We start from the raw sequence: 22,359 nt of genomic DNA, 5'->3' as shown, positions 1-22,359 counted from the left end.
ATGATCTCCGTCTCCAGGCTGAGGTACCCCTCATCCAAGCCATGGAGGAGGCCTGTGACCAGATGGAGGTAGCAGCAATGCAAGGATGGATTCGTCATTCAAGGCGTTTCTTTCCAAGGTGTCTTGCTAATGACAACATTGCCTGCGATGTTGATGAAATTCTCTGGCCAGATCCAGCTAGGCGAAGAGACGATGTCTAGTTGTTGTTTTTTTACTGTAACTTACAATACGTAAAGTGACGTTTGGTTACAGTATTATGAATCTCCATGTCAACATTTTGGGCATGTTGAGAAATAAATGAGTTTCTTCAGTCTGCAACATTGGTCTTGTGTAGTGTTTGGTGAATTTACATTATATTTGTACTTTGTTGATAGTAGCCTACTCTAATCATAGGGAAGTAAAAGTGCTAAAAGTGTTTTAGGTTTATCACAGCAGAGTGTAACTCATGCAATCAGAGTATAGTAATGTGAAACATGTGTGTTTCATATGGTAACAAAGTGTGGTTTTTAAAAAGAAGTGTATTCCTTTTACAAGAGTGTTTAATTTTGCAAAGGATCTGTAGTGTTTTGCTAATTGTGTGTAGTGTTTTGAAAACATGGGCCCTGTTTTGAAAATCGTGCTTAAGCAATCAAAAAAAACTGTAAAGAAATATTCAGAATATTACAAATATAGTGATCATATACAAATTCTACTCTATAACAATATTAAATCTGAATATTTTTCCACATTTACATGTATTGTATGAAATTAGTATCTACATTCCACATACATATATATATATATATATATATATATATATATATATATATATATATATATATATATATATATATATATATATATATATATATACTGCATATTCTAAAAACTGAAATAGTGCGCTGCCATTTTTGCATGCTGCATAAAGGCTATATTTATTCATTTTTGCCATTAATTTTGATTAATTATACAGTTTACAAACTCTCAACCTCTTTGTTGAGGCAAGATAATGTAACCACATATATAATATATTATTTTGGTTTACACACACACAGACACACACACACACACACACACACACACACACACACACACACACACACACACACACACACACACACACACACACACACTCACACTAAAGTGTAGAAAACAAAAAAACATCCAGCATGGGGCCTGGATGTGTGAAGGCACAACATTTAAAATAAAATAAAACAAATTATAAATTGCATGTTACACAAACAAGGTTTTATGCATGAAATTGAAGCAAAACACTCAAAATTTCCATTATGGTAATTGTTGTTGAATAAAAGTGTAAATCAACATGTTGCACAACTGCTACAAAGATCAATTAGTTGGCCTTCAGTTCTGGTGATCTCTTTGATAGCCTGCAGACACAGACAGGAGGAAATCTACTCTTATCACTGATCTACAACCAGTGCACATCTTTATTGTCCTTTTAGACTCATATTTACAGGGTGACACCTGATCCTGCATCTGTGTGAAGTTTATTGCCATGACAGCATGTATGACACGTGTCATGACATTTGCGTGTGTTCATATTGAATGACCTGAGCACAGGTAAGAAAGTGTCCCTGTATGTGTGAGACTGACACATGTCATTAGCTGTGTAACGCAGTAAGGTTCAGTGTGAGCATATGTGTGTGTGTGTGTGTGTGTGTGTGTGTGTGTGTGTGTGTGTGTAGTACAGCTGGTTGTGGCCATGTACACAAGTAGATAGTGCTGCAGGCATCACATTTCCCCCAGTACGTGTTTGCTATGTGATACTGCAGTGTACCTGTGTGTGTCTGTGTTTGTGTGTGTGTGAGCGATAGCCCCAGGTCCTGTTCCAGAGCAGCGATCACACACCGACAGACAGTGTCACTGAGGCGAACTGCGACTAACAACTAGCGAAGCATTCAGAGCTTCTGACAGGATGTATTGTAAGATTCTGAGAGCTCAGCGTCTGCAGTGGTGCACAGAGGTCAGAATAGAGTGACGCTCTGGATCTGGACTCGGGCCGTCTCGACGACTGCTTTCGCTGAATAATTCATCCCTCGGCTCGGGAGTGGTTGAAAATGAGGAAGGCAGCGCTGGTGGTTTGGATCAGCCTTTTGGTACAAGGTCAGTTCTGCGTGATGTTTATATCTGACCGGTATCGTGAAGCCAACTCTGACTTTTGTCTACATTTGCTGTCGTACCAACCATCTGCTCTCCTCAGTGTCCCACGGTGCTCAGGGACATTATGCCCGCAAACTCCTGGCTGACCTGATGGAGAACTACTCCAACGCTCTAAGGCCGGTGGACGACACGGACAAAGCCCTCAATGTCTCCCTGCAGATCACCCTGTCACAGATCAAAGATATGGTGAGTAGAGAGGAATCTCATATGTATCATTACCCAGTATAGATTTAAGGCATATAGACTATATACAGTATAAGAAGTGGATGTAGTTGCCGTGACATCACCCATTGGTTTGTGGACCGCAGTCCACAGTTGAATTCAGCATTTCGCCATCTTGGTTTTTGTCCATTACCATCTTGGTTTTTGACCATTACCATCTTGATTTTTGACCATTACCGTCTTGGTTTTTGTCCATTACCGTCTTGGTTTTTGTCCATTACCATCTTGGTTTTTGGCCGTTACCGTCTTGGCATTTTGCAACCAAAATTGACATGAGAGGGTGGCGCTAAGAACAACCAAATGCTGAATAAGACATTTTTTAGCAACTAAAATGTTACAATTAACTTTCATTGACTGAAAAACACTGTGAAAGGGTTAAAGTTCTAAGACAGAAACACGGACAACACTTAGACCGGGGAGGTAACAACCTGTCAATCACAAGGTAGCCCCGCCCTAAAGCATACCCTGCTTTTTGGTCTATTTTACTATAAATTGGATCATAATTCATGAAACGAACATCATGGTGTATTGAAGAAGACTTGAAACTAGAGATTGAGACCATAAACTCATGTTTATAATGTTTACTGAGGTAATAAATCAAGAGAGAAGTAGAGCCGTCTTCTCATTGACTTCTATACAATCTGACTTCTTTTTGCAACCAAAGAAGTCGCCCCCTGATGGCCATAAGAAAGAACAAAGTTTAAGACACTTCAGCATTGGCTTCACTTTTCCTAAAATTCTTGCAGGGAAAAGCTGAGTGACAATCACTTCTTTTGTTATTCAGACCTAAGAATATATACAATGTACATTATATACACGTCCCACATGACCAAATTAACCACAATCCCAACAGCAAAACATACAACATACATTTTTTATCAACAATACGATCAGGGCCTTAGGAGGGTGGCTTACTCTGGCCTTCCTAAAAAGGCTGCAATAAAGAACAATCATTCGAAAAAGAGGCAACATAGGAAATAAGAGAGCTGAGACACCCATGTGATGTCACTTCAGTCAGACTTTGACAAAACTTTTCCCGAGCCATAGAAGACAACGGTTTTCACAGTGACTAAATCGGGGTGTGCAAATTTGCTCATGGTTAAGTGCTACAGAAGAGTGTGGCTTCTTCTTCTGTTCCTGTCGAGACCACCAGAGGCCAGCACTGAATAACACCGTACTGGAGTTCAAAGAAGGGGCTGCATCCAGTCTGTTTGAATTAGTTTTTTCAGGAACAACCTATTTTAATGTTACCTGTCTCTCTCTTTAAATGTTTTTTCTGTGCAGGATGAAAGGAACCAGGTGCTGACCACGTACCTGTGGATCAGGCAGGTCTGGCATGACGCCTACCTGAAGTGGGACAAGGAGGACTATGACGACCTTGAGATGATCAACATCCCCAGCGACCTGGTTTGGAAGCCCGACATCGTCCTCTACAACAAGTTGGTAACACGGTTCACAGTCCACCTATGAGCAGCGTGTGTGTATCTGACTGATGTGTGTCCTCTCCTCTGTATGTCTGCGTAGGGCAGACGAGGATGCAGGTGCATCCAGCACTAATGTGAAGCTGCGTTATAACGGAGAGATCGTCTGGGACTCTCCAGCGATCACAAAGAGCACATGTGTGGTGGACGTCTCCTACTTCCCCTTCGACTGGCAGCAGTGCAAGCTCACCTTCGGCTCCTGGACCTACAATGGCAACCAGGTGTGTTTAAGCAGGGGCTGACGGGTGAAGGAGACAGGGATCATACCTTCTGTCTGGTTTGAATCAGTTGATATTCTGGGTTAAAGACTATTTAGGAAGCTGTAAATGCTTAAAGGAGCATTTATGTATATTTATATATATAATATATATAAAATATATATATTTATATATATCTATGGTTCAGCCATAGACTGAACCATAAGAAGTGAACGTAGTCATCATGATGTCACCCATTGGTTTGTGGACTGCTGTCATTAAGTCTTGAGTTCGTCAACTTCGCCCTCACCATCTTGGCTTACGGCCATTGCCATCTTGTTTTTTTGCAACCAATGAACAACAGTTACCATATTTGGAATGCGGAGGAGCGACGTAGAGATGTTGTATATCTGGTAGCGGCAGCGATCTGTCAATCACAGTAAGCCCGCCCTAAAGCATAATCCATTTTATGGTCTATTTGACTCTAAATGGACCATAATTTACTAAATGAACATCATGCTGTATTGAAGACTTGAAACTAAAGAGACCATAAACTCATGCTTACAATGTTTAGTGACATAATAAATCAAGTGAGAAGTAGAGTCATTTTCTCATAGGCCAAATCCCAATGTCCCCCTATCAATCTGACTTCTTTTTGAAATCGGAGGAGTTGCTCCCTGCTGGTCAGTAGAGAGAATGCAAGTTTTAAGACAGCTCCGCATTGGCTTCACTCGGCAGAAATGAAGGTTGCCGCCTGCTAGCAGTAAACAACTATTTGCATTGTAAAGATATAGTAGGGCAGAGGCAAATCCAGGCCGGGCGCGCGTTTCTCTTACTGCATGTTTTTGCATGTGGGCATGCCCCACTGGTGAGCACAAAAAAGTGAAAAGTGTCTTCATACAACGGTTCGTATGATATCTTACAAAAAGGTACATCTCGTTTTTTGGGGATTTTCCTATTGAAAATAAGCAACACGTGTCTATTTCAATTTCTGTCTTCCCAGGAATCAATTTAGTTAGGTCTAGGCAACAAAACTACTTAGTTAGGTTTAGGAAAAGATTGTGGTTTGGGTTTGAATAACCACGGAATTGCCGTGATTACATTACACAAGTTACGCGACAAATAAATCAACATTGACTTCTTTTTTCGCATGAGGAACGAACAAAGGTCTCCTGGCTAAAAGATTGCTGGTTGTTTGACCCAACCACAGCAACTCCAGTCCGTCCTATGTGTGCTTTTGCGGTCTTTATATGTCCTAGTTCATGATTACTTGGATAACATTCAAAAATTATTTTGTGGATATCTACGAATTATGGCACATTATTTTTCGTAGGTATAGTATGAATGGTGGATGAGACCATCCTGAAAAGAGTTATTCTGCCCATACTCATCCCCTTCAGATGTGGCTTCTAAAACATTTGTATTTTTACTTTAATAGTGTCAGTTTTAATTGTATTCCAATGGTGGCAGGTTTCCACACCTAATACAAATACCAAATCATTCATATAAACAAGGCAATCCTTTTTCCCAGCATAATCTATTTCACCGCTGTCCATCTGTAAAGTTGATACACATAAAAGTGGGCCGCTTTTAGAGATGAATGCAGAGAATGATCAGCTAAATCTGCATCTCCACTCCTTTCAGAGCTTTATGATAATTTTTTAGCTGGCCGGCCCACAAGAGACACAGTTAGCAACTAGGTGGTCAACATAGTGGAGCATTTAGCAGCTAAAGAGCAGTGTGGGTAAAGTGGTAGAAACCAAAAACAGAGCTAATAGATAGGAAATAGTGGACATTGCTTTGTGTAATGTAATGGCTAAATAAGCCAATGTCTGTTTTCAAGTTGTGTTCACAACTTGTTTCTTTTACCCCATAGTGACCAAGAAATTGGTTACTGCAGGTTTAAGTTACTTTCAAAGATTAGGATTTGGCCTTAATTCAAAAGAAGACAGTGTAGAAATGGGGGAGAGAGAGGCATGCCATGCACAAGTGCATGTGCAGCTGACCTGTGTCTTGTCTGCACAAGGCAGCAAGCAGGCAGGAAACAGAGTAGGGGCCAAACACAGACACACGGGGAAAGCAGGAGGATGATTCAAGTTGATTTTAACGACGCAAACTTCCAGAAATTATCAAAATGACAAATAAAAATGGAATAAGTGACACAGGGATAAGTAGTGCAAAGGCACAAGGTATACAGCCAGGAAACATGACACAAAAGACAGGACTATAGATATACCAGAATCTAATCAGACAACAAGACACAGGTGGGCAAACATGAGGGCAGCTGAAAGCTGATTGGTGGAAGAAACAAATGGGAACGGAGCTAAGCTAACTAGACTAATACAACACAGAAAAAAGGAGGGAAAAAACCCCCACAAAGACAGGAAGTCAAAAAAACACAGGACACAAAAGGCAAGGAACTTCAACATAAAACAGGAAACCGAACTAAACACAAACAAAGATCATGACAGTTACAACACTCAGAGGGAGAGTGACTTCAGTGACTTCATTATCTGCTCAGGTAGACTTTATTCCACTGTATGGAAGCAGCAAGCAAATAGTTGCTTGCTGCTATATTAGTGCTCTGAATCATGTATATCGCAAACAAAAGCAAATGGGATGACAGAGAAAGATTCTTTTGTGTGATTTGCATCTTCTTTTGATGTTATGTTTTGGTTTTCATGTTGTTCTTTTGATGGAACTGAAAACTGCTAATACAGTAGGCATGGTGTAATCAGTACAGATCATGTACCAGCCCCCTGCCCACTATAGACAGTTATTGGCTCCAGTTCCTCTGACTTGGGCATGTTTGGATAAATAAGGAGTAAATAACTACTTGGTTTTTAACTACATATGCAGTATGATTGTTAGTTTCTGCGTCCACATGACATTAGCACATTTGCCTGTGTGTTGATACCCACAATGTGCGTCCTCTGCACAGGTGGACATCAGTTTGGGGATGGACAGCGGCGACCTGTCGGACTTTGTGGAGAACGTGGAGTGGGAGTGTCACGGCATGCCAGCGGTCAGAAACGTCATGATGTACGGCTGCTGCTCTGACCCTTACACCGACATCACCTACACCCTGCTTCTGAAGCGTCGCTCCTCTTTCTACATCTTCAACCTGCTCCTGCCCTGCTTCCTCATCTCGTTCCTGGCCCCGCTGGGCTTCTACCTGCCGGCCGACTCGGGGGAGAAGGTATCCCTCGGGGTGACGGTGCTGCTGGCACTCACCGTGTTCCAGTTGCTGGTGGCTGAGAGCATGCCTCCTGCAGAGAGCATGCCCTACATAGGTTTGAACTATTCTCGCTGCATTCACTTTTGCCTCATTATTAAACTATAGAAACTACACTAGAATATAAAGTTATGGATCATGAAGATGATTTTGACTTAGTAATTCTCAATGTTTGCTTAATGTCTTATACTTTTGACTTATCATGTCATAAGGTTGACTTACCATGAGTATTTAATATTATGAATAACTGTCTATGTATAAAGATGTATCAAGGACAAGAGGCTTCCATGGCATGACTTTCCTGATCATTACAACTTCGCAGTCTACAAATTAGGGCTGCTATGTAGGTGTTGTCTTACCCCTCCATGAATCTGTCCTGTTCTCTCCTCTAGGGAAGTACTACATAGCCACCATGACTATGATCACAGCCTCCACATCTCTCACCATCTTCATCATGAACATTCATTTCTGTGGCGCCGAGGCCAAGCCGGTCCCTCACTGGGCTAAGGTGCTCATCATAGACTACATGTCCAAAATCTTCTTCGTCTATGAGGTGGGGGAGAACTGCACCACGCCGGAGAGTGAGAAGACCACGCTGTACCCGGAGGAACCCGCGAACAACGGTGGTGTAGGCGGATATCTTGACAACCATTTCCACGACTACCACCACAACGGCGACCCGTACGAGTACAGCAACGGCCACGGCGTGCGCCATCACGGCAAGCTTCACAAAAGCCAGGCGAATGGCAACGCCAACAACAGCCGCCACCAGTACAATCACAACAGCAACCACGCAGCCAGGCTGGAGAGGGGCGAAGGGAAGCGAGAGCCCACACAGCGCTACCACCACGTTGGGAGGGACGAGCTGGACAACCAGGCCTCTCCTCTTCCGCAAAACCTCCAGCACCTCAACGGAGGGCCGAAGGAGCAGCTTCTCTACCCCACGGAGAAACTTCAAGTCCCAGCCTGCCCCTGCTGCTGCCCCTGCCTCCAGCATAAACAGGTGCGTCCACCATGGCATCTCCGTTTACCCACTTATCTGATTACTTCTTCTAAAGTTTCTTTAAGCGCTCGTTCTAGTTCGTCTATGTGTCTCATCCTCAGGTGGTGAAGAACATCCAGTTCATTGCCAACTGCTTCCGCGAGCAGAAGGCCAATTGTGTCAAGGCCGCAGAGTGGAAGAAGGTTGCCAAGGTGATGGACAGGTTTTTCATGTGGATATTCTTCGTCATGGTCTTCCTCATGAGCATCCTCATCATCGCCAAGGCATCCTGACAGCCTCTATCATCTTATTACCATCGCGATAACTTTCGTCCTCCCATCACCGCTGGAGCTCAGCACTACTCAAGACTCATCCTCATTTTTACTTTGATGCAACACCAAATTACTGTTTTATATGTGTGTCAGCATTGTGTGTGTGTGTGTGTGTGTACGCACGCACGCTCGCACGCGTGTGCATGTGTTCGGGTTCATTGTTGCTTTTTTGCTTTGACATAAAGAGGAAAAGGTCACTGCGCACAAGTCATCCGATTAACCGCACGAGCGCGGGGGGAGTTCATCAAAGCCTCTCGCTTCATTAACGTCAGGTGTGCTTGCATGTGTGACGGAGCAGTGGAGCGGTTAGACAATGCAGGCCTCGCCTTGAACATGCATGAATTCTCCATTATGGATGAGCTAGCAGAGAGACATCCAGCTATAGGCGTCTCATTACTTACATTACGTTTTAGGGCGAATGGATGATGCCATTTTCCAGAGTCAGTTACAATGAGAGCACCAGCAGATTAACCTTGATGGGAGACACCCCAGGCAAATGAGGTAACAAAAATTAAACCAATAGTTATCAGCATTAAACATCCACAGCTGATTACCTACATCGAGACAAGTTTTCTGAAAATGTTACGTTTAAATATCCAAATATCTAATGCTGACTTTTGATGCATTTATCAAAAGTCACGGATGCAAATAGACAAGGTAGTAAAACAAATACCTAAATGTGTTTGTTTTTTGTAGTTTTTTTTAAATTTCCACTAGTCTGAAAGACACAAAGTAGTCCAAAATCTAAAAATGTACCTGTTGCTGGAAAACCATGCTTTTACCTGGGGTGTCTCGACTTATGAAACAACCTCATACATGATCAGAAAAAGGGCGAATCCCATGGCCTTCCTTGTAGTGATCATTAGTCTTTAGTCTTTTTCTAGTCTAGATGTTAAGAAACTGGTTTACATTAATTGTGAATACTTGAGCGAGACTTTGAGAGAAAGAGTGAATGTTTACTTTTCTTTACTCACATATTCAGACCTTAAAGCCTACTACCTCCAAAGCATAAACTGTGAATGTACTGTACTTTTTGACTAATTTTAACGCTCCGCTCATTGGTCCAGTAAAAAACTTTGATATTAAATATGGTTTTACTCACTGTCTCAGCACTTTTGCGTTACGATACAAATTTAATTAGTTTTACATGATGAAACTTTCAATTTCTGTATTTCTTTTTTTAAATATATAAAATCTCTTTTCATTGCCTCATACTTTTTTTTTTTTTACATATTCTAAGAAGTCATTCCCCTTGATCTGTTTGGAAAGATGAACTAATAGCAACAGGAAGGTAAGAATAGGCAATTTTAGTGATACTGAAATGTATTTAATCGTTGCAATAATATGATCCATCATTAAGGACACACACACACACACACACACACACACACACACACACACTGTGTGACAGACATGATGCTCTACATACAGTTCATCAGGCAGGCGATTGAATGAACTTTGTTGCATTCAATCACCTGTGAGAGCATAGGAGAGGCTCTAGAGGGCAGATATGCTGTAATCAGAATGTGCACTTACTGCCTGAACAAATGGTACATGCATAGCAAAGAGAACATGTAACAACATTTATTTAGAAAGTCCCGTATAGACAGCTTTAAGATATCAAAAGACATCTGTGAAGTTTATTAGATCCTCTTCTTGGGCGTTGAGATGTAACAGTACAATTGTTGAAAAAAAAAGCTACATTAATTTAGCATATTGTTCAGCCCAGTGCAATGAATCTTTACATGAAGACATTACTTGGAAAAAAATAGATCCTATCAAAACAATAAATCAATGGGATTCCCCCACTAGTGAGCCCTCGTATTCAAGATTTGATTGTGACAGATACAACAAAAGAGAACCAAAATAAGAGCATTAGTGATGATAAACTAAATAAAACAAACGTGTAGTGCCTTGAATAAAAAAATTAAGTTAAATTAACATCTTAGTTCCTAGTTTTGTGTGATTTAATATAATTTCTAATTTACTAATAAAAAACTTAAAAACAGCCAGTCTTAAGTCTTTGTTAATTAAGGCAGGATTTAAATAGATTCAATTAATTAATAAGTCACAAAAAGAGTTATAACACAATCAATGTGGCACAAAAGAATTGACACCAGACTGTCTGAGGTTTCAGCAGCACATCATGATAGAAACAATCAATAACTTGTCTGGTAGATGACATTACACAGACTGACCTCCGCTTCTGTCGAGTGGAGTTCATAAACCAATACACACTGTGTAGATTTCATGTATCAATTGAATTGTAGAACATCTGGAGATGTAGCACTAACAGCATGTTTTTTAAATACATTTCTAGCCATTATAGTGGCAATGTTGGTCTGTTGGTCGGTCCAAAACTTTGAAATATCTCAACAACTATTGAATATAGCTGATTAACAAATAGCCAAACTAAGGTGGTGAACATTATACACCTGCTAAACATCACCATGTTGGCATCATCATTGCGAGCCTGTAGGCATTTTGACGTTAGCATTTAGCTCAAAGCACCGCTGTGCATATAAGTCTCAGGACTTCCCGCCTGCTCTCCTACCAGCCAAGTAGTCTCCATGCTAAATAAGTAAAATGTAATGACTTAATGCTTAATCCACACACTGTTATCCCAGTGTAGGAAACAGGCGGCAACCTCTGGTTCTGCTAAGTGAAGCCAATGCGGAATTGTCTTAAAACTTGCATTCTGATCATTGGTTTAATAAAAGAAATCCAATTGTATAGAAGTCCATGAGAAAATTACTCTACTTCTCTCTTGATTTATTACCTCAGTAAACACTGTAAACATGAGTTTATGGTCTTAATCTCTAGTTTCAAATCTTCTTCAACACAGCATGATGTTCATTTAGTAAATTATGGTCCATTTAGAGTCAAATAGACCTTACTGTGGTAGGCTTGCTGTGATTGACAGGTCGCTGCTGCTACCAGAGCCGTATACATTGTCACTCCTCCGCATTCCAAATATGGTAACTTCTGTTCAGTGGTTGTGAAAAAAACAACATGGCGACGATCGTAATCCAAGATGGCGAAGGCGGAATCGCTGAAGTTGAGGCTTCAAAACATCAGTCCACAAACCAATGGATGACGTCACCATGACTACGTCCACTTCTTATATACAGTTTATACAGCCAGATAAGTGACAACTTTGTTCTGATAATTTTTTGTAACCAGTGTTGCATGAGAGCATGGTGGAATTAGTAAACTTGTTAAGAAGCCATATTACCCATAATGAAGCTTGCTAGAGAGCTGATTCACAGATTAACCTCTCAAATGTATGTAATGTCGATTCTGGCACTAAACAATACAAAAAGATAATATTTTCCATGTGTAACTTTAGCCAATACTCCCGAGGTGAGTTGTGTTTGCCTACAGTCTCCTTTGTTTTCTCTCCGACCAACAGACGTAACCCTGATGTTGGCTGTAAAGGGTCTATTGATCCCTTGTGGTTCCTAAATGACAATTAATAACTTTTAAGATAAAGAGACACAACAATCAAATGACTAGTCTGTTGGACTTTGATCACACCCCACAAACCCCTCTTGTACAGTAGGCTATCCCTGCCTGCTTCCCAGATCTTTGCCTCAGCTGGACCATGACCTCTTGTCTACTCAGAGATAAGAGCTGCTGTTCTGAGTGTTTCAGAGACAGACTATTGCTCCACACGATATCCGGACTGATATTTGAAACACGATGATGGTGATGGTTAAAGTTCAGAGGGGGTTTAACACATCATAGGACCAGACACACCCACAAGGTGGGGATCTATATAGCGATGTTCTGTTCTCTTTTAGTCTCGATTTATAGAGCCAAGTGACCAGAATCAGCATGTCCTCCATTAGCAAGCAGCTGTCTTCTATCAGCTGTGCAGGTAGGTTGGGATTTATGTTTATTTCTTTGAACGGATCCTTTCTTTCTGGCTTTCTTTCATTTAAACTAGAGCTGTCATGATCAGATTTTCACTACTCAATTATTGTGTCCAAAATAATGAATGAAAATGATTATATTGCATATCCATGGATAATTTGATATTATCATATGTGTATTTTTAACATGATATTTAATCTAATTCTTTTTTTGTCTCTTAAGGCAAGAGGCCATCTTCCTCCTCCGCTGAGATCAGATTGGTTTTGCTTGGGAAGACTGGCAGCGGGAAAAGCTCCACCGCCAACTCCATCTTGGGCCGTAAGGTCTTCGACTCAAAGGTTAGCAGCTCCTCCGTCACACAACGTGGTTGCACGGTCTCCGGAGAGTTTCGAGGGCGACACCTGAAGATCCTGGACACTCCGGGGCTTCTGGACACCAAGCAGACGCCACAGGAGGTGCAAAAGGAGTTGAGGAGGAGTGTTAGCCTCCTGTACCCTGGGCCCCATGTGTTCCTTCTTGTTATCCAGATTGGGAGGTTTACTCAGGGGGAGAAGGATGCGGTGCGGCAGATTAAACAGGCAATAGGTTTCAATGCTTTGAATTTCTCCGTGGTGGTTTTCACCCATGGAGACCTTCTGGAAGAAAGGACATCCATAAAGCATTGTCTGATAGACAGGTCCAAGGATCTTGCTGAGCTGGTGGGCGGATGTGGGGGCAGGTACTGTGTCTTCAACAACCAGAGCTCCAAGAACAAGGAGCAGGTGTCAGAGCTGCTTGCCTTGGTGGACAGCATGATGCAGGGTAATGGAGGAATGTGCTACGGCAGCAAGATGCTCCAGAAAGCAGAGGAGGATCTGACTCGGGAGCTGCAGGAGGAGAGGCGGCTTCTGAATGAGAAGGAGGAGCTGTTAAAAAAGAAGCAGGAGGCAGCCATAAGAGAGTTGTATGAAAAAGAGCTAGATATGTTACAGCAAAAAAGCAAGAGGGAGACGGAGGAGCTGGAGAAAAAACAGGAGCAGGAGAAGCAGAAGGGGGAGAAACTGGCAAGACATCTGCAGGAGGCCTTTAGACGAGTTGTGGAGGAGTATGACAAGAAGGAGAAGGAGAGGAGGATACAGGAGATGGCGAGAGTGATGGAGATACGTAGAGAGGAGGAGGAGAAGAGGGTCACTCTTCAAGAAATGCTTGACAAAGTCACTAAAACGCTTGAGGAGCAGGAGGAGGAAATGACAAGAGCGATGGAGGAGAAGATCCAAAAGGACAGAGTGGAGCATGAAAAGAAGCAGAGAGAGAGGGAACTTCAGCAAATACAGAAAGAGCAGGCCATCAGGCAGAGGGAGGAGATGAGGAGAGACGCTCTGGAGAAAGAGCTGGATGAGGTCACCCAGTGCTTGGAGGAGCAGAGCAGGAGGGAGGGGGACAGGAAAAAGCAAATGGAGGACTTGCTCCAACGTGAGAGGGAGGAGCACCAGAGAGAAAGGGACATACAGATGGAGAATCAAAGAGTGGAGAATAGGAGAACCATGGCCCTCAAGCACGAGCTAAAACTCATCAGGGCTAAGGTTGAGCAACAAAAAGTGAGCGAGGAGAACCTCAAGAGGCAGCTAGAGGAGAACCTGCGGAGGGAGAGGGAATGGTGTGACAAGGAAATGTATACTTTGAAAAAGCAGTTTCACAAGAAGTCGTGCAACGAGACGCCCCAGAAGAAGTCTGCGGAGAAACACAGCTCAATGACTACTGTGGCTGGATATGCGCAAGAGATGGGACTGGTAGGGCTGAACGCAGCTTTAGAGAGTGTCAGAGCTCCCTGCTGTATACAGTAACATGAAAATTTTTACTGTGGATTTATCATTTTAAAGCATACATAAACTCATCGTTACTGTCTTTTTTTCAAGCATATGTGTAAAGGTACAATATTATGACTTTTAAATTGTTATTGTTATTAGATTTAATCATTAATTCCCACTTGGAAAGGACATTTAAATGAACACAATGTGATTTCAACAAAATGGATTTAATTCCAAAATGTCCTAAATCAGAAAATGCACAAAAATAGTACAAACTCTCAAAAATGCTGGAGATAATCTGATTATCAACTCCTGCCCTCTGGTCTGGTCTGTCTCCATCATCTAGATCTGTATTCAAACAAAACCCTGTTGTCATTAAAGATCAAATATGGCTTGAGTGCTATTTTAAGTGTTCCTCACTGGTGCTCCAACTTTAGCTGTGCCATCTGGTTCTGCCTCCGGGTCAAAACGTCTGCTTTTATCCACAGCAGCATGTCCTGTGTGTGTGTGTGTGTGTGTGTGTGTGTGTGTGTGTGTGTGTGTGTGTGTGAGATAGAGAGCTATACAACAAACAGCTGGTTAGCTTAGATTAGCATAAAGCCTGGATCTGTCATATTTTCCACCGAGTAATGGGTGGAGACCAAAGAAAATGAGAGTGAAAATTGGACTTACATTCGCCAGAAACCCAAGGTTCCAAGTGTCTGCTGGATGCGTTAAAAGATTTACTAACATGCAAGCCTTATAAACTTTATAAGGTCATGGTTTTGAAATGTGTGGGATTTTTAGCTGGTTGTGGATATTTACCCCTAGTGGCCAAATAAGACAATCTCAGCTTTATAACTGAAAGATAGTTCGACGACACAATGAATAAAATAGGATTTGTAACCACTTGATTCAAATCTGGCCAATCCAAATCCAAAAAAAGCGATGTTATCATTTAAAAATGTTAATTATTTTGAGATTATATAGTTTTATTCCTGTTTTATGTATTACTGCCTTATATTGCCAATAAGTCCACATTATTCAGAGACGACATGAGATTGTCCTCATATCAGAATTCACAGATTTCTGAAGCATTTTTGCCTTCATTTGATAGTTCGTAGTAGAGTAGTGGACACTAAAAGTAGAATAGGAAAATCACAGTGTGGTTGGGCATAGAGAAAATCAGGAGGGCCTAGCCCATCAAAGACCAATCATTGTAGGCTCTGAAACACATGTTTACCAAAGTAGGCCATTACAACTTTACTAGCCTGAATGCACCACAGTTTAATCATACATGCCTTATACATCATCAGCAAGGGAAATGCCCAGGACCACCTAGGCCCAACCAAGACTACACTACGCAGATTTGTGATTACTATTAAAACTACCATTGAAGTTGATGAGACAGCATAGGCCCCTAATTAACCTCATCAGTTTCATATGACACAGTAAAACATTACTTCATAGAGTGTCTGGTAGTCCAGAGTAAGACGCATACCCGACAGGTTCCCATACCAACTCGTCTCATACTAACGCTTTGTCAGACCCCTTGGCGTCACTTTCTAGCACACTGGGTAGCCCAGCTTACGGTCGCAGTAAACATGTTAACGTTGGGAATTCAAACAAAAACACTTCGCTTAGTTAGGCTTAGGAAAAACATCATATAGTTGGTCTTAAAAATAAGTGCATAAACTTCCATTTAGGCAACAAAACCACTTAGGTTTAGGAAAAACACAACTGTTGACCACCTTGTTGACAACATGACATAAGTACAGAAAACATGTCACAAACATCACTAACATAACTTAAAAATAACTCAACAACACTTTGGGACACTAACACTGGTGTCCTGGTTGAAAGACCTGTGTTTGTTTGACCCATCCACCTCTCTTCCCTGTGTGTTTTTCCTGTGTTAATACTACGTCATCACACTCTCAGAGCATTTTGTCTGATAGGTTAGTAGTTACATGAAAGCCTGGTGCGTCTCATACAGATTGTAAAGGAGTGCCTTGTGACAAAGCGTATGTGTTTGACGCTCCAGAAATGAGAACGTATAACTGCAACCCTGGTTTGAGTTCAGCTGGTGTCCATGTAATTCCCCTATTTCTGTCTGTCTAAGCCCATGTTTCCTGTCTACATGGTAGGTGCCAAATAAATTCATTACTTCAAGGTCAAACACGACCATTTACACATCAAACTTATAAGAACATTGTTCCTTTGGTAGGAAGCAAAGCCAGTTGACTTTCAGAGTACAAGATATTGAAGTTATAAATACTCTGTAATTGGTGGTTTTGTCCCATCAGTGGGAGTTCCAGGTCGGCCTATGTGAGGGGATTGAAATGGGGGATCATCTGTGGATGGCCCGCTACATTCTGCACTGCATCTGTGAAGACTTTGGGGTCGTTGCCTCCTTGGATGTTAAACCCATCGAGGGCAACAATGCTACGTCGGGCTGTCACACCAACTTCAGCACCAAGGAGATGGGGAGCGAAGGGGGACTACAGTAAGCCTCAACCACTGAGTGACATGTGCCAAACATCTCAAATACACCTATCCTTTGCTCTCAGTGCACAGCAGATAGACATTTAAAAATAGACTCCTGAATGAAATGTGTGTTCTGTGAAATAACAGGTACATCGAAGAGGCGATCAGAAGGCTGAGCAAGCGTCATTTTCAGCACCTCCGTGTCTACAATCTACGCAATGGCGCCGACAACACGAGTCGCCTCACCGGTAAAATTGGTACCTCCAGTTACCATGACTTCTCTGCAGGCATAGACTGTCGCACTGTTAGTGTCTGCGTCCCGGGCCACATCAGTCGCATGGGCTACGGTTAACTCGAGGACAGACATCCTGCTGCCATCTGTGACCCTTACGCTGTGACGAGAGCCTTGGTTGAGACCTGTCTGCTGGACTGCTTAAACAATGGTGCAACCTAAAATTTAAATTAAGTGAAATATACAACAAAAAAGCAGAGTATGCCCTATTCAGAATAAAAAGTAATTTCTATGAGAGTGGGGAAAATCTGGAAAACAGACAGTTACAACAAAAATAGACTAGTTATGCTATACCAGTGGTCAAAGATGAAATTGGTGACAAATATAAAGGAAATTACTAGGATATTAGCAAGTTTTTACAGCACACTTTATAAATCAGAGGCTGATCCAGAGGTGGGTAGTCATGAAAAAACTGCAATCTCTTTAATGAAGCCCTATAAATCGCCTGGGTTAGATGGTTTTTCCTCAGAATATTATAAGAAGTACACAATTATATACATATAATACATATACGTATACAATTATGTTTTTTAAATTGTTAATAACAAGCAGGACTTACATTTCTCAGAAATCTGATCATTTTGCACTAAAGCTCTTAATAAAATGAGAAAATACTTTTCATTTGTAAATTTAATTCACACCCTATACTATAAAAAACATGCAGTTATTTAATATAGACTATGTATTTAAACATGTAATACCGTGATGTATATACAGTTTTTCTAATTTTCCAGTTTTGTTTTTATCTATTAGAGTGTATTGTTCAGTACTTTATGTGCCTGTTGTATTTAGCCATGCTAAACTATAAAGCACTTATTTGTTATGAAAGGTGCTGTAGGCCTATAAATAAAAAAACAAATAGTCATTACTGTAGTCTGATGTCGCCCTGTACTCACTTTAAGCAGCTAAGTCCTAATGGCACAGTGTGACTTAAATGAATACAGCTCATTTAAAATGTCTTCATCTTTTCTGTCAAACTTCCTCTCGGCGCCGCGCGTCTCTGCGCTGTGTGTGTTGTGGGTACACCAGCTGGTGGTGCATGTGTTCCCCCAGTAAAATCTGCTCTGCGCTCGGAGCAGCAACACAGATCAGTCCGCATGGAGCAGGACGCGCGCTCAACACTCTGAGGGACTTAGTTTTTTCTTTTAATGGAACGAACGGATGGATTTCTTCTCGTCCTTCTAGATTGACTAATGGCCTTGCGCAGGACCGGGCAATGAATAACACCACCGGCTTGGCTCTGGTAGGAGCCGGCGGCCGTGCGGAGTTACCTGCGCACCGAGCCCTAACGGGCTGCGTCCTGGCGCTGCTCATCGTCTGGACGCTTTTTGGCAACTTCACGGTGTGCGCCGCCGTCTGTCGCTTCCGGCACCTGCGCGCAAAAGTGACCAACATCTTCATCGTGTCCCTGGCTCTGTCGGACCTCCTGGTCGCCGTGCTGGTAATGCCGTGGAAAGCCGCGGCCGAGGTGGCCGGCTTCTGGCCGTTCAGCGGGTTCTGCAAGACCTGGCTGGCCTGCGACATCATGTGCTCCACGGCCTCCATCCTCAACCTGTGCGTCATCAGCGTGGACCGATACTGGGCCATCTCCAGCCCGTTCCTCTATGAGAGGAGAATGAACAAGAAGGTGGCCTCTGTGATGATCGGCGTGACCTGGACGGTCTCCGTGGTCATCTCCTTCGTGCCCGTGCAGCTGAACTGGCACCGCGCGGACGCGGCTGATCCGGCCGTGGAGGATCATGTGCCTCGCGGTGAGAGCGTTGACGGGAGCTGTGACTCCAGCTTGAGCCGCACGTACGCCATCTCCTCCTCCCTCATCAGCTTCTACATCCCCGTGGCTGTCATGATCGTCACTTACACCCGCATCTACCGGATAGCCCAGATACAGATCCAGATGATATCCACCCTGGAGCGGGCAGCGGAGCACGCGCAGAGTTGCCGCTCGGACGTACCTGAGCTGTGTCCTCACCTGTGCACGGAAATAGGCGCCAATTCCTGTCAGTCGCACGTCGGTCTTCATCCCGAGTCTCAGCGCCCCGATGAGTCCCACCGGGAGCTCAAAGTCTCCATCAGAAAGGAGACGAAGGTCCTCAAAACTCTGAGCATCATCATGGGTGTTTTTGTGTGCTGCTGGTTGCCATTCTTTGTCCTGAACTGCGCTCTGCCCTTCTGTCCCGGGCCAAAGGCCACAGGGGCCCGGTGGGGCCCTCACTGCGTCGGCGAGAAAACCTTCGACGTCTTCGTGTGGATCGGCTGGAGCAACTCGTCCCTCAACCCGGTCATCTATGCGTTCAACGCGGACTTCAGAGACGCCTTCCTGCGCCTGTTGCGCTGCCGCGGACGCGGCTGCTGGACCGCGGTGAGCGCAGCGGTGGGGACGGCGATGGCGAGCAACGAGTCCGGACGCCCGAGGCGCGAGAGCCCGCTGAACGTGAAGCTGGACGTCTCCTGCACCACGACTCTCAGGGGGAGCGAAGACAGCGGGAACACACCGGTGACGGTGTTGTACCACAGAGGGACGACAACGGAGCAGGTGACGGACACCGAGGAGCGCTACGACAAGGACGGACTGACGCAGATACCGATATAAGTGACACCACTTGTGAAATCCCGCGGGACAAAACAGGCAGAGAAGGTGATGCGTGAAGCGTGCTCCAGAGGTCATCAACGTGAAGAAAAAGCTCCACTACACGATACAAAATATCTCCCATCATCCCTATTTGTACCATTCATATGAAAAACAGTTTTCACCAGTAAATCTTCTTGCATAATTAGAGGTGTTTGAGCTGTTATTTTTTATCTGTCTCTGTCTGTGGGGTTTATAGCTTATTTGTATTCAAATTTGACCCAACAAACATTTGGCAGTCTTCATAAAATGCATTACATTTTGTTTTGAGCTTGTAAAAATTCAAGAGAGGACCTTTTTTCCTTTTTCCTGATGCAATCGCCTTTCCCTCATCCATAGTTTTTGCATAGTGTTTGGATTAGAATTGATGTTCATTGTACATTGACCTTACATTCTCATTTGCTAAAACATGCATGGAATTCCGTGGAGAGACAGCTATCATGAGGTCAGGATTTCTCTGAATCTCTAGAAATGGGATTATGTAACTAACTCACATTAGCACCCGTCAGCTGTGCCATCTTGTGTGGATGCACTATGCACTCTGCCCCCCCCCCCCCCCCCCCCCCTTTATCCACTGAAAGAAACAAACATGAATAATTTGTAAAGGTTGTTCCTGTGAAAGATGCCCTGACCAGCGAGAACACAGAAGCTTTTACGGTGACAACCCTGCTCCGCGATGAACTCTCCACAGAGTAGCATCTGTTCATTTCTGTTTAATGAGACCTCCTTGTTAGTCTTCAATGTGAAAGCGTGTGGTACAGCCTCAAGGGACCACCAGTCTTAACGGGGCCGACCAGATTCATGATTCCATCCTGAGCTGCAAATACTTTGGTGGTTGTGATTAAATTGCTGTTACAGGATGTGAAGGAACAGTTCTTTCGGGAAATGCACTTTTTCACTTTCCTGCCGAGAGTTAGGTGAGAAGATTGATACCTTTCTCATATCTGTCCACTAAATATGAAGCCACAGCCGGCAGCATGTTAGCTTAGCATAAAAACTGGAAACAGAGGGGGACAGCTCAGCTAGACCTATGATTACCCATAACACCTTTCTCTGAGTAAACGTTTATGTGTATAGAGAATCATAATTCCAACTTCAGGTGAGAATTTTGCAACCAGCAGTTAGCTTAGCCTAGCATAAAGAAGCAGGGGAACATGGCCATCCTGGTTCTGTACAAAGGTAACAAAATCCACTGACTAGCATTTAGAAAATCTGATTGAAATTGTTTTCCATTCTTTTTATTACTAAAGAACAGGTGGAAAAAGATTTTGTCATGACAATTTTATTCTAAGTTCCTTAATTTCTTTTTTTTTGTCTGTCAAACAAGTGAAAAATGTAAATAATTGTTGTTGTGATACTTATTTCGACCACAAGAGGGTTAAAGTGAACTACTACCCCATATTCTAAAAGCATTCATGTTAGGTGCAGCAAATTATATTGCTAACACACGATAAACATGGGGGTAGCGTAGCGGTGTACTTCAGCCTCTTGTGGCCGAATTGAGAATTACAACAACAAACCCACAAAAATGCTGTCTCCTGCCACTTGTTTTAACAGATTATCCTGGCAAACCCTTTTTTTCCATCTGTTCTTATATCTTAAACACAGGAGAGAAAATAGTTTTGACCAGATTAAAAAAATTATCACCAGAATGTTTTTCTCTCGCTTACCTCACAGGGCTTTCGTAGTTAATTTTGTGTGCCGGATTATTTCATGCTACCAAGCAACCAGCGCAGACTCCAGGAAGTTGGGGTTACTCCCAGCTGAGATATATGCCTCATTTCCACTACACAGTTTGGCCTCGACTTGACTCTACTAAACTCACTTTTGGTACCAAGTCATTTTCTTTTTTTCGTTTTCGACTGCAGATATTGTCCCCTCAGTATCGATTGGATTTTCAGCTGATCTTCATAGCTACGCCATGTGAAACTGAAATCATCTTCAATGCTGCACTTACTGAATCCTTTCATCCGCTACCAAACAGAGGGCAGAAGTCTGCACTTTATTAATCATATAATGTTTTGCATTCTTCCATTTAAAAATAAAAAATGTGGGTCGAGTGAATAAAAAATTGCGCTTGCTATTGATGGCAGCATGGCTATTTAAAAACGGCGTGTTTGTGAAGGATTTCCAGTGTCACACTAATGACAATTCTCTCTGACCATCCAGTGGTCTCCAGTTTTAACACCTTCTAGGATGGTCTCAGCTAGCTTGGAACCTCCACCGAGGTGATAAGTACCACGTTCTATGCTCCACTTTTTATAATGGAAAACCAAAAACGAGCAAGTCTAGTTGAGTTGAGCCGTACTGTACTGTACAGTGAAAATATAGTAAGACACTGAGTGGTTGTAATTACTGCTCAGCATATTTTGCATAGACTGTATATAAGAAGTGGACGGAGTAATCGCAACATCACCCATTGGTTTGTGGACTGTCTTTTTGAAGCAGTTTGTTTTTTCGCAACCAATGAAGAGAATTTCCCATAATCACAATTCAGAGGAGTGACGTAGAGATGCCGTTTGCCGCTCTGGTAGCGGCAGAGACCTGTCAATCACAGTAAGCCTACTAAATGAACATCATGCTATATTGAAGAAGACTTGAAATTAGAGATTAAGACCATAAACTCATGTGTACAATATTTACTGAGGGAATAAATCAAATGAGAAGTAGAGTCATTTTGTCATAGACTTCTATACAATCTGA

The 22,359-nt window shown here is 42.7% G+C and overlaps 2 protein-coding genes and 1 pseudogene across 2 annotated transcripts; all 3 read left to right on the top strand.

Annotated features, from left to right (window-relative positions):
* Positions 1-2,057: 2,057 nt before the first annotated feature.
* chrna9a (cholinergic receptor, nicotinic, alpha 9a) lies at positions 2,058-8,570 on the top strand. Its single transcript, XM_068705443.1, has 7 exons — positions 2,058-2,103; positions 2,201-2,346; positions 3,667-3,821; positions 3,907-4,084; positions 7,002-7,353; positions 7,688-8,298; positions 8,400-8,570. The coding sequence occupies exons 1-7, from the start codon at positions 2,058-2,060 to the stop codon at positions 8,568-8,570; spliced, it is 1,659 nt and encodes a 552-aa protein (XP_068561544.1).
* Positions 8,571-16,551: 7,981 nt separating this feature from the next.
* On the top strand, positions 16,552-17,192 carry LOC137868579 (glutamine synthetase-like; annotated as a pseudogene).
* Positions 17,193-18,246: 1,054 nt separating this feature from the next.
* LOC137868575 (D(1) dopamine receptor-like) lies at positions 18,247-19,774 on the top strand. The gene has a single exon (XM_068705441.1). It carries the CDS (start codon positions 18,247-18,249, stop codon positions 19,618-19,620), a length of 1,374 nt encoding a protein of 457 aa, XP_068561542.1. The 3' UTR covers positions 19,621-19,774.
* Positions 19,775-22,359: the final 2,585 nt, after the last annotated feature.

Source organism: Cebidichthys violaceus, unplaced genomic scaffold (assembly GCF_023349555.1).
Source record: "Cebidichthys violaceus isolate CVI_PGR_0920_01 unplaced genomic scaffold, fCebVio1.0.p SCAF_119, whole genome shotgun sequence".
NCBI classification, from domain to species: Eukaryota; Metazoa; Chordata; class Actinopteri; order Perciformes; family Stichaeidae; genus Cebidichthys; species Cebidichthys violaceus.
Note: the sequence above shows the minus strand (reverse complement) of the source record. Positions and strands in the feature narration are given on the sequence as shown.

Coding starts and splice junctions, on each gene's coding strand:
- LOC137868575 (XM_068705441.1), top strand. CDS start 18,247: ATGAATAACACCACCGGCTTGGCTCTGGTAGGAGCCGGCGGCCGTGCG.
- chrna9a (XM_068705443.1), top strand. CDS start 2,058: ATGAGGAAGGCAGCGCTGGTGGTTTGGATCAGCCTTTTGGTACAAG. Junction 3,822..3,906: donor GACATCGTCCTCTACAACAA/GTTGGTAACACG, acceptor ATGTCTGCGTAG/GGCAGACGAGGATGCAGGTG. Junction 4,085..7,001: donor GGACCTACAATGGCAACCAG/GTGTGTTTAAGC, acceptor TCCTCTGCACAG/GTGGACATCAGTTTGGGGAT.